This window comes from Lactuca saligna, chromosome 3, assembly GCF_052625555.1.
Source record: "Lactuca saligna cultivar CGN05327 chromosome 3, ASM5262555v1, whole genome shotgun sequence".
Classification (NCBI taxonomy): Eukaryota; Viridiplantae; Streptophyta; class Magnoliopsida; order Asterales; family Asteraceae; genus Lactuca; species Lactuca saligna.
This window is the reverse complement of record NC_136419.1, coordinates 199,453,324-199,465,907: the sequence shown is the minus strand read 5'-3', so window position 1 is coordinate 199,465,907 and position 12,584 is coordinate 199,453,324. Positions and strand designations below refer to the sequence as shown.

Genomic DNA, 12,584 nt, shown 5'->3' with positions numbered 1-12,584 from the left:
CATCCAGCAGCTGAGGTTGGGTATGCGGGACTTCAGCACCGTGGGATTGTGTCTACGGGACTTCAACATTGTGATGTGAGTTACCTTCCAGTATGGGTGGGTCTAAAGCACCAATGATGGCCCACAAGTAGGTGATTATGTTTGAGATGATTGTCTTTGTGATAATTATTTGGTTGCCATTATTTGATATGGTTATTATGCTAGGATGCTATGAGATATGTGTTAGTAGTAGTAGGGGTGCAATAGTTCCTAGTTACCGGTTGAAAGATACCGAAGACAATTACCGATTGAAAGATACCGAAGGGGTGGACAGAACCCATGTATGCCTAGCAGTATGTTTATGATATGTTATTATGTGACTTGTATGGTTATGATATGCCATTATGTGAGTAGTATGTTTATGATATGTTATTATGTGGCCAGTATGTTTATGAGATGCCATTATGTGATTCTGTATGTTTATGTTATGTTATCATGGAACCAATGTGTTATGTGATAGGGGTGAAATAGTCCCCGGATACCAATTGAAAGATACCGAAGGGGAGGTTAGCTCCCGATTACCGATTGAAAGATATCGAAAGGGATGTTAGTTCCCAGTTACCGGTTGAAAGATACCGAAGGGGAGGTTAGTTCCCGAGTACCGGTTGAAAGATACCGAAGGGGAGCCCAGCTCCTAGTTATGCCAGGCAGATACCGGTTGAAAGATACCGAGGGATAAACATTATGTGGTATGATTGGGGAACTCACTAAGCTTTATGCTTACGGTTTACAGTTTTGGTTTCAGGTACTCGTTTTCAAAGGAAAGGAGTTGGCTTGATCGCAGCGCATCGCACTATGGTTTTCTGCACATGAGATCTTTGGGATTACACTCTGATATTGTTATATGATAACTGATGTGTGTGAAATAAACTAGTTTTAATCCTACTAACTTATACACAAAGACAAACACACGAAAGGCAGTATACCTATCGATTAGCAGTTTAGTTCAGGTAAGTAGGGTATCGAACACAAGGAACGGTAAACAATTAAAATAAATGCTAATATTATCTAAATAAAACAAGTAAAAAAAGGGTTTTCTCTAGTTTTACAAGACTAGAAACTTAAATACTTTACTAACACGCAAACTAAGCAACTAACAACTAAGAAAACAAAGATCAACTAAATTCAATGATTAAAAAGGCCTTCTGCTTAGGTTCGAATCATTTGTTCCCATGGATGATTTTATGGTAAATATATCGGATTAATTCTTCATTGGTTACCGACAAAAGTGATTAGATTCACATTCGCTATAGCTAATCCTTAGAAAACATATTAATTCAAGCAATGGCCAGTTGTCTAAATTAATGAATTTCCTAGTTTATTGATTCGGGTTTAGAAAGACTTGTAATTAGCTAATCAAATTGGTGATTCAATTAACCTCTTGTTGATGGTGTATCACACAAGCTCACACATTAACTTACCTATCTTCAAATTAATTCTAGTTTCACATTCGTTATTCCTAGACATACAACTATGTGGTCACGTAAATCATATGAAATTAGCAACTAAGAGATGTTCATACAACTTAATTACTGATTTATTAACAGAAGAATAGTTATTGTTAACACATAAGGTTCTTTAACAAGCTTAATAAAACATAATCACCAATTAAAATTAATCCTAATCAAATAATCAATCCATGTTCACAAATTCATCTACCTAAACAGAAGTTATGAGTTTTTAGCTCATGATTACAGCAGAAACAAGCACAAAAACGAAATCAATTGGTAAAAACATAGTTCAAATAAGAGATTAGGTAAGAGTAAACTTGATTTTGACTTGATTCTCCTTAAAATTGAATGTAGGGTTGATTCCCTTGCTTCCCACGCTCTAGCATCACCTTTAGTCGATAATTGGCCTCCAAGGGTTCATCTATATGCTAGGGTATCGATCTGAAAGTCCCTTTATATAGATTTTCACAAAACAGGGGCTACTCGGTGAGTCCAGTAACCTACTCGGCGAGTCCGTCACTTAAAATTCCATGTACGGCAAGGCAAAGTCAAGAATTGCGAAACTTCTAACCAACTCGGCGAGTTGATGGCCTACTCACCGAGTCCATTTGGAATCAGCATTTTCTCAAAACATGAAAGTCATCCGAAATTGTGTCTAGTTTTCAGAAAATTTTGAATCTCGTCAATCGGAGTTACGGTTCATGGGGTATGGCCAAAACACTGACGAGGGGTCAAGCTATCCAGCAACATCCTTCTTTCTTCAAAATCCAATATCCAAGCCTCCAATCGCTAGTTCCGCTTCCTTTTCCATCCGAGCATGTAATTGTTGCTAAAAAATGAAATTATAAACTAATTAAGCACCTTTTGTTCATTAAATGAGATAAAATCAACATAAAGTATTAAGATAATGCATGAATTTTATAACTAAATATGCCCATATCAATAACATGTTTTGATTACTTCTACTTTGGTTTTGACATGAAATGATATTATAGATGATTTATTATATTGTTGGTTTATAATAACGTAATTAAAAATGAAATTTTTGGCCTGTATTTTTGGGATGTTACACCTGGGGACGAGCCCACAGCATCCATATATGTTATATGCATGGCTTATGTGATAAATGTAGCTTTATGGCTAATATGATATGTGATTATATGGATTGTGTATGGGGTATGCTATGGGGAACTCACTCAACATTAGCTTGTAGTTTGTGGATTTGTTTCAGGTACATTTGAGCCCAAGGGCAAGGGCAAGGCTTGATGGTGCAGCGTGCACTCTCTCTCGGGGGTTTTTATGGGACACTCTGATGATTTGAAATAAAATTGTACTAAATATGAGTTATGAAAGTAATTGTATTTGGGATTCCATGGTTTGTGGGAAGTATTTTAGTTAATCAAAAATTAAAAAAATATATATTTTGAAAATTAGTTCGTTACAGTTTAACGTCGAACGTTGACTTTTGGCATTGCTTGTGTTTTTGGTCAAATTTCTATCTTTTAGAAGGTAGAATCAGGGTTTGCCTTGCATGGATTGTTAAGAGGGGTTTAGCACCCATTGTTTTGCGGTGAGAGCTGTTAGATGTGGTCAGCACGAGAGTGAGCGGAGTTTTAGTTGGCGCTGTCGAGCTATTATTAAGGTGAGTCTTCTCATTGTACTTATGGGTCGAACGCACCAAATTCGGTTCACTAGATTGTGTCGTATAGGATGCTAGTTGCCTTTGTAACTCTTACATATATGATTGGGTTGAAATATACCACACGGTTGGGCCCATGATTGTATGTTCGGTTGAAAGAAACCCCAAGATTGGGCCCAATGTTGCATGTTCAAGTTGAAAGAAACTCGGGTCGTAGGCATCAATGTTGGCCCATTAGATTGTGTTGTATAGGATGCTAGCTATCTTTGTAACTTTTGCATATATAATTGGGTTGAAATATACCCCATGGTTGGGCCCATAATTGTATGTTAGTTGAAAGAAACCCAGGGTTGTGCCCAGTGTTGCATGTCTAAGCAAGTTTGAATGAAAGGAACACATAAAGCTAGCAACTCTATTACTCTCCTGAGTCCCGTGAGCAACATATATTTTAGATCTAGACTTTGGTTGGGGTTCTTGACCTTTCATGAGTTTTTTTTTTTTTTTTTTTTTTTTTTTTTTTTTTTTTCATTTTTAGCTCTATTGGACATGTGTGTCTATAAAGCTTCCCTCTTTATCCTAGATCTATTGGAGTGGTTGGGTTAAACTTTTTTGGATTAAGGGCTTAATGGTTAAGACATTATTGTACTTATCTTTATTTGGACCTAGGGTTTAAGATCTTGATCTCTTTGGGTTTCTTAATGGATAAAGTTGGAAACTTTATCCATTTAGACCATATGAAGGGCCAGATCTGAGCTTTGAAGCTCTTGGGACTAGGAAATCCCCGACTATATCGTTGTATGAGGGCCACGACGTGGCCATGGATGGTCACAATGTGGCGGTTAACTAAAGTTAACGGTGAAAGTTGTCTTTAACCGTTAACTTTTTGGCATGGGTTGACTTTTTGTCAAATTTCTATTTTTTAGAAGGTAGACTTAGGGTTTGCCTTGCATGGATTGTTATGAGGTGTTTAGCACCCATCTTTTGGCGGTGAGAGTTGTTGGTTGTGGTCGGCATGACATTGAGCAGGGTTTTAGTCGGCACTGTGATTCAAGTGAGTCTTCTCACTGTACTTATGGATCGAAGGCACCAATGTTAGTCTGCTAGATTGTGTTGTATGGATGCTAACTATCTTTGTAACACTTGCATATATGATTAGGTTGAAATATACCCTAGGGTTTGGCCCATGATTGTATGTTGGGTTGAAAGAAACCCTAGGACTAGGTCCAATGTTACATGTTTGGGTTGAAAGAGACCTGAGGGTCCCCTAATTATATGTTGGGTTGGAATATAACCTAAGATTAGGTCTACTTATTTGTTCTTATTTGTATGGTATATTGTATTTTGGTGAACTCAATAAATAAGCTAGCTTTGTAATTATGGTTTATGTTTAAAATGTTTTCATATATTCATGGCTTCAAAAGGAATGATTCCCCTTGATCGCACTACATCTCCTGGTGATTATTTTGCAATGAATGTTTAAGATTTTACTCTGATGTTTTGAAAATATTTTTATTTTGATAGTCTTTTTAAATAATGAATGCACGGTTGATTTAATTATAATAAAATTTTCAATGTTACACAATTTCTTTTGTAGCTGTTTTCTAAATATGGATCATGTCTATTTTTTTTATAAGAAGGGACCCATTTATATTGTTTTATATACTTAATGACTATTTTTGTTGTTTTTTAATCCTTGGAAACTTTGTATATTTATTTATAATGACGTGCTACTTTATGTTTTTATTTAACAATATAATAATCATAAAATAACAAAGAGCTCAAAATAACATCAACTTCATCAACCTGTCTTAAAAAGTAATATTGATAGCTATTAACTATTTATCTTCATAAACTTCCATATTTCATCATATTTCAATATTAATTTTTTAAAATTTTCGTAACACACCTGTCTTTAAAGTCTAACCCAATATGATATAAAGAAATGTACCCTAGAGTTATCAGGGATTTTCTTACCAAAATGCTGCTAGCTTCCAACATATACACGTTACCATCCCAAAAAGATGCCAGTTAGGTTATACTAGACTAACCTTACATTATAACTTCATAACAAACAAGAAAAACCTTTGCAAAATACTTCTCATCTGTTGGGAACATAAACTCTTAATTGTCAATATCTTTACCATCTACGATTGGAGGCATTCTTGGATTTTGCATCTCCCCACTGTCCCCTACCCTGGTTACTAGAACTGGATTCTGACCTAACTCCCCAAAACTGACCATTCACAGTGCTTGTCCTTCCATTATAATTGGTTGATCGGTTTTCACAGTTCCCATTATTTCTTTTAGCACCTCTCCCATGAGTATCCCACCAAGAACGACAGTTTGTTTGCTCTTTTGGTGTCCTTGTAACATCATAACGTGAAGTACTTTGAGAATTAAGAGTCGCATCACGTCCTCTTCCCCTACCTCTACAGCTCCAGCCACCAACTTGGACTTGTTCATACGATCTGCAAACAAAACTTTTGTGTAAGTTTAGAGCCACAAAGGAAGAAAAATCAGACAATATTTTGATCAACAAACCTATTGCTTCGGTTAGGGTAACTGTGGTTCTCATGCCTAAAGTGTCTCTCTTGGATGCGACTTTGAGAACTAGAAGCAATTTCGTTGACTCTACCCCTCCATCCACTCGCAAAACCAACACTAGGGTTTATTTTATCTTCTTCTTCTTCAGGTTGTCCATGGGATCTGTGAACAAAAAACTTGCAAAAATATTAGGGCCAGATCACAGAGCCACCAATTAGACAAAAGTTTAACCAACAAACCTATTGCTCCGAACAGGGTAACCGTGGCTCTCATGCCACAAACGTACTTCCTTGATATCGGCTTCGCTCACGTCCTATTAATCAAATTTTACAAATGTTGAATCAAATACTTTTGAATTTAATAGCATTCGAATAAAACTCAAAGCTTTAACGCATGTTTCAGAAATATCTAAAAGCAAATCTTCCATGCATTTTTTGACGTGCAAAAACACCATCATGATATTGTATTTTCAACAACAAAACGTTTCAAGTGATGAGGGATAAATAATAAATTAGAAGCCTGTGAAAGCAACAGAGCAAGATAATTAAAGAGTTAAAATGGCATACCGAATCTGGAATGTTAGTTCCTTCAAGGACACGTGGGATGTGATGAGAGAAGCATGGTGGATCATAGTATACACATCTGTAGCATAGAAATATACACTATTTAATACAGTAGAACAATATATTCCAGATTAGAAATCCTGAGTGATGACTGAAAAAAGCATTTTCTTACAGAACATCATGATGGTTTCCAAGGTGATTAACATCACAAACATACTTGGCCTCTAAGTAAGGATAGACAAAACCATTTATGTCTCCACTGAAATCAAAACAAGAGAAGAAGATATATACATGAGGAAAAAGAACAATCACTGCATTTCAATAATGAACAGCACAACCTTAAGCCTGTATCAACTTTCATGGAGCTCTTTTGCTCGATAGAGCCTTCATTGTTGAAGGGAGAGATAATTTGCAAAGCAAGATTTTCCTCACTGTGTAGGAATAACTTGTCAGCATTCTCAGCATTTCTTTGAGCTTCCTCCTCCTGAAGATAAAAGACTCTGTTAATTAGAGTCCTTGTCAAACATGTAAAGCTTCTGAATACCATTCAGCCTTACGTACACTCAGTTCCTTCTCAATCATATTTGTTGAAGCAAGAAGGCGCTCCTCATTGATAAATGGAAGCTTGCAGATACCCTACAAAAAAGATATTTTGGCACCATAAGCAAATTATAGGAAATATAAAATTAACATGGTTTTTGAAGGGAGCAATAGGTGTTTTGAACAAAGATCACCCCCTAACCTGCCATAGAAATCTTTTTCCATCGGCGTCAACCCCAAAATCTGAGAATAAACGAAAAAGTGTTCATAAAGATAATTCGCAACACAAATTATCTTTCAGACAATATAGATGATCAGAACATACCATCAGGATAGAAATCAAGAATATTCGAATCATCACTTGTCATGAGTGATCGATATGGAGGTGGAAGTGCATGGGCACTACATGAGCACATATTAGATTAACAAATACCATGAACAAAAAAAACCAATCAACCAACATAACCATGTTTCTAAAAGGAAATTTAAGAGCATATATACCTAGTAGGAGGGAGGACAGACATAAGCTGATTGAATGGTTTAAAAGGTGATCCTCTTTGAAACGTAACTTTAGTACTTGAAAGACCTTTAAAATCTGATGCAAATGGCCCATAATGAAATGGGTAAAACCATGTCCATGATGCAACCCCGGAGAAGTAATATAGCAAAACCCAACACAAGCCTTCCGTGTATTTTTCGACCTACAAGGAATTAAAAGAACATGTATGAAATTAAGCAGATTCAATATTTGAGAATAAATCCGTTTAGTAAAATAAAATAGTCGATGTAGCATATATATATATATATATATATATATATATATATATATATATATATATATATATATATATATATATATATAACACATACCACTTCTTTCCTCGTATTTTCCATATCCGCTTCCGTTTCAGCAGAAAACTTGTATTTGTAATACCGTTTTCTCCACCCAGGAGTACCCAGTTTCACCTGACAATTAAGGGTGCGTTTGGTTGTAGAAAATTGTTTTCATTTTCTAAGAAAATGTTTTCAGAAAATAGAGTTGTGTTTCATTTTCAAATTTCAATAAAAATTTTAGAAAACGCGTTTGGTTGAAACCGGAGGAGTTTTCATTTTCTATCTTAGAAATTTAGAAAACTGTAAAAATCACTTTTCTAATTTACATACAATTTGGAAAACTGAAAATTTTCATTTTTTTGGAAAATTTTGGAAAACTGGACGAACCAAACGCGTTTTCAAAATTTCCATTTTTCTTGGAAAATTTTCCTAGAAAACTGAAAAATTTTCTACAACCAAACGCACCCTAAACACTGACTAGTTCTTGTAATCTACATCCTGGAAAGAAGGAAACCTCACAACAAAGATCCATACCATGTCTGAAAGAAGACCGTTTCTGAAAATATCTGATATCTCATGATTGTAAGATTTTAATTGCTCTTTCAAGGCTTTTGTATTTTCGATCCTCTGAGCAAACAAGAAAAAGGCATGTCATATAGCTCCAATATATGATTTGAAAAGATACAAAAATGATGCAGAAAGAAAGTAGGAATCAACAATACATCATACTTGTACATCATGATCCAGTGATTTTTCGGTGTATGGTGAACAAACATCAGAACCCACAGACGAACCCTTCTGATTGTGAGTACTTATCACAGGAAACAACTCCTCTTCTCCATTACCACTCTAGAGGAAAGATTAATTGTAAAAGTACGTTTATGACAGCTATTATAAAACTTTATGAATTTGTAAGGAATTTAAAGATAAAGAAAGCGAACTGAAATGATCAAATATACCTCATCCTTGACTTCTGACAACATACGTCGAAGTTTGCTTTCACGGATTGCTGATCTTTTCTTGAAAATCTGATCTTCATATGCGCCCACTGCAAGGATGAACTTTTCAACCCTTTTTAGTTTGATGTACCCTCCTTTCTTATCATACACCTGTTTCCATTTTTCAAAAATTCAAAACCATTGAAACTAATATATATATACTAGGGTGATCGATGAGATACTAAAGTTTTTATTTACATTAATTCCACCACTAATTACCTTTTCCATATTCACAAGATACCCTCCAAGGTTCTTGAACTCTTGCTTGTACACATGAATCAATAAATCAATACCACCCTGATCAAGAATGATAAAAATTTAGAATTTGGATTTTCGACCACAAAATCCGCAATGATTTAGTTGTTTCATGAACATTTCAAAACACTTTTTTGGTAAAGTCTTAGGAATATTTCATCTTTGTACTTTTTAATTCATCATCACAAAATTTCTTGAAACGGAACTAAAAGGAAAAGCATTCAAAGTAACCTCATGAATTTCCAAGGTTGGCATATGCGGAAGAAAATCATTTCCACCGAAAAAGCATATGAATATGAAATCGTCAATCAGTCGTTCAATATCATATTCAAAATTTTCAGGCACATTTGTGGATCTCAAATCAAAATTAAGATATTCTCTCAGTATCCAAACATGAAGAAACTGCAGTAATTAAAAAGACACAATAAAACTAACATTAGAAGTACTTATATACAACATAGATACCAATTCCAAACTCATGTTTAATGCATCATGCACATTTGATTCCTTAATTACCTGATGCGGCTTCTTCACCAACCACTTTGGCTTTCCAGCAGCTGTAATATCAAGGCTGTTCATCTGTTGACTTATATCACCTTTCTCACGCTTCAGGTCAAACTAGCAGAAGCACAGGAAAAACGATTAGCCTGTATATATTAACAAGGAATTAAAATAAAGTAAAATGATAATATATAGTAGTAAAATGCACCTGTTTGAACCATCCTCTACATTTCACTACATTGGTTTCCAAATTCCCAGCTTGCAACAACGCAGATGAGTGACTTGTTTTTGACTTATCTTCCGCAAGAACATTCTGAAAATACAAGAACTTAGAATTAGAATCGATTGTCAAGAAGTATTGTGCTAGAAAATAACAAATAAGCACGATTTTAGAAGTTAAACAAGAACCTCTCGTAAAATGGAAAAATGGAGTTCGTGCGTAGCCAAAGCGAGCATAATAAGGTCTGCATCCTGCAAACAAGAGCCGATAATGTAAGGTTAAATGACATTAGTAGGAAGTATTAAAAGAGCTCGATATAAAATGGGTTCGGATAATACCAAACCATACAAGACATGGTGTGTATTTGGATTATAACCAGGGCAAGTCCGTTGAAGCCTTATGAATGACATTATCTTGTGTTCACCTTCACCAGGGGCATTCGCATCGGAAAGAATTACCTATAAATAATCGAACTTTAGTGAAACCCTTAAAAGCATGCATACAATTTCGTTATGTATTAACGATTTAAATTGTGAAATCTGTGACATGAAGAACCTTCAAGTGCTTCCATGCATGAGTTTCTGATATGCGTAGATGAATGTATTTTTGGAGTTGCTTTGATAACTCGAACATGAACGTTGTGCCCGGAGTGATTATGTTCGAATCCGTCACTTCTGAATCCTGTTTCGGAAGAACATCTTTCCCTTCAACTTCGTATTGCCTTCTCAATCTATCTTCCTCTTTGCGCTATATACACATTATAAGTTTCAACTTAAATGAATTAGATCGAAAAGGACTTAAATTATAGCATGTAAAGATAGTTCGTAAGTATGCACCGAGGGAGAAAAGCGTACAAGTGTCTCTTGATCCTTCGCGTTTCTGAACCTTCTTGTTCTTTGCTGGTTCATTTTGGCTCTTGGGGCTACTCCGTCTACACAATGTTTTCAAAAATTTGTAGTCTTTGAATATCTGAAGTTAGAAATCGATTTCAATCGAAACAAGATCACTTACCAATGGCCAAATACAGCAGCTTTTTTGGTCTTACAATCATCATTATTCTGTCTATATACTCAAATATGTTGCTGAAAACTTCTTCATATGTTCCAGGAGTATTCAACTGTAAAAAGAACCAGAAATGTAAAAAATAAAGATGTTTACAACTGCAAATTCGCAGAAAAGTTTTTCCATTTTCGAATAGAGAAGATTGATAAAGAGAGAAGATGAAGAGACATACATATTTAGAAAGCACATCGTCGTGTTCCGGGTGAAAACATGGATGTATGATTCCATTCATGTCGAGATAAAGATTATCGAATTCGAGGTCATTGGGGTTTGGTTGAGTTTCATCTTTCTCCTCCGTCTTCTCCACCGCATTCACCACTGTTTTCGGATACTTGTTCGCCAGCCACCTGTAAAATGAGGGAACACCCATTTCTTCTTGCTTCAAAAACGTCTTCTTTCTCTGTAAATGTACTGAAATTGGAAGTGATGGGTTGCAACTACTGGTAAAATAGTAATGTGTTTGGGTTCCCTATAACTCTATAAGTATGGCGGCATCACAGAGATCGGAAAGGCTAGAGTATGATTACACTGTTTCAATGCCACTTCGAAAACCCAACTGTCATCATCATCTTTGAATCTATTTTTTATACATAAAGATAAGTTCGACTTTAAAACTTTTCGTTCAATTTTTATCCGTAAGATAAGTTCGATTTTTTTGTTTTAAAAGACAATCAGAAGTAAACAAATTACTATAAATAGTTGTGTTTAAGTTGCCTTTTTATCGTCAGATTTTCAACGTGAATTGTTTTAAAAATGTTTTAATTGTATTTTATTTGATTTATTTTTAGATGATTTAGTTTGTTAAACAATAAACCTCAGAATAATTCGCTTTAGTATAAATTTATTAAAATTGAAAACTGAAGGCGGAGGTATAGACGATTGATTGGACGGTGGTTTTTTCTACTTTTAAATAATAATTTCCATGAGGGGTTCTTCTTTTCCCGAAAGGGGAAAAAAAAAGTCATAAATGTATTTAGATGAAAATGTGAAAACAAGTAAAAAGGGTGGTAAGAGCATGTCTCTCCAAGTATCAAGTGACATGCCAAGATTGTTTGATTTACAAAAGGTTCGTCTTCATCTACCTTTCAAAGTGCTTTCAAGGTGTCATCATGCAACTTCTTTTCAATATTTCCAATTTCTTTTGCTAAGAGCATACGGTGTGGATCGTGTTGCTTCTTGTTGTGGCTGAGTTGGTAGCCCATCACGCCTTTCTAACATCAAAAACACCGCCCCTATCCTTGTTGCATCTTGTTGTGGTGCTTCTTGTTGTTTCCATGACAAGAAAAAATGTGATCACCTATTGGCTGCCAAATTATCTCTCTTTATCTCTCTTCTCTTAACATGGTGTTATAACACCATGAACATCACCCCCTCATCTTGTTGCTTCTTGTTATAACATCACTTCAAGTTGTTCATACCATATGCTCTAAGCCAAATCTCATATAATTAATGGCACATTTGTGATTTGTCACGGTGCATATTAGTGTCGGTGTTGTGCTACATTTGACACGGTTTACACCTATTGATGTGGAAATTTGAAATTTGACTTTGCCACACCAACCCTTCTAAAGCCACACTCACTAGCCTTATAAAACTATTTCTCTAAGTTCAGGATGGTATACATATTCACTTTGCCTATGTATCCTAGGGCAAGACTAGAATGAGATTAGCGTGTGAAACTGTAGTAGTGAAAAAGGTATTTGGCAGAGTCAATGCAGTTCTTGAGGAAAGTACGGATAGATGTGGAAGATAGTTTGAGCCCGTACTACTGAAAGCGGGTGATCCATACTCGAATCAAGGAAGGCTGAGATAAACAATGAACTTGTAATATGTAAGATCCCTCGAGTTATGATGAGTATTCTGATGTTTTTTATGGTGTATTTTCAGTATGGTGACGCTACGCACTAGGCCAGTTGGCAACTCTGGCGCCTGTGAGGG

At 35.5% G+C, this 12,584-nt stretch overlaps 1 protein-coding gene across 1 annotated transcript; it reads right to left on the bottom strand.

Annotated features, from left to right (window-relative positions):
* Positions 1 to 5,040: 5,040 nt before the first annotated feature.
* LOC145034107 (5'-3' exoribonuclease 3-like) lies at positions 5,041 to 11,185 on the bottom strand. Its single transcript, XM_078982498.1, has 24 exons — positions 10,819 to 11,185; positions 10,596 to 10,701; positions 10,439 to 10,515; positions 10,140 to 10,331; positions 9,923 to 10,042; positions 9,773 to 9,835; positions 9,573 to 9,677; positions 9,380 to 9,481; positions 9,095 to 9,265; positions 8,828 to 8,905; positions 8,570 to 8,719; positions 8,340 to 8,459; positions 8,145 to 8,237; positions 7,647 to 7,742; positions 7,278 to 7,477; positions 7,102 to 7,178; positions 6,979 to 7,019; positions 6,798 to 6,872; positions 6,575 to 6,720; positions 6,409 to 6,495; positions 6,240 to 6,315; positions 5,913 to 5,986; positions 5,671 to 5,835; positions 5,041 to 5,597 (listed from the first exon to the last, which is right to left on the bottom strand). Exons 1-24 carry the CDS (start codon positions 11,014 to 11,016, stop codon positions 5,267 to 5,269), a joined length of 2,943 nt encoding a protein of 980 aa, XP_078838624.1. The 5' UTR covers positions 11,017 to 11,185; the 3' UTR covers positions 5,041 to 5,266.
* Between the last annotated feature and the right edge of the window lie 1,399 nt (positions 11,186 to 12,584).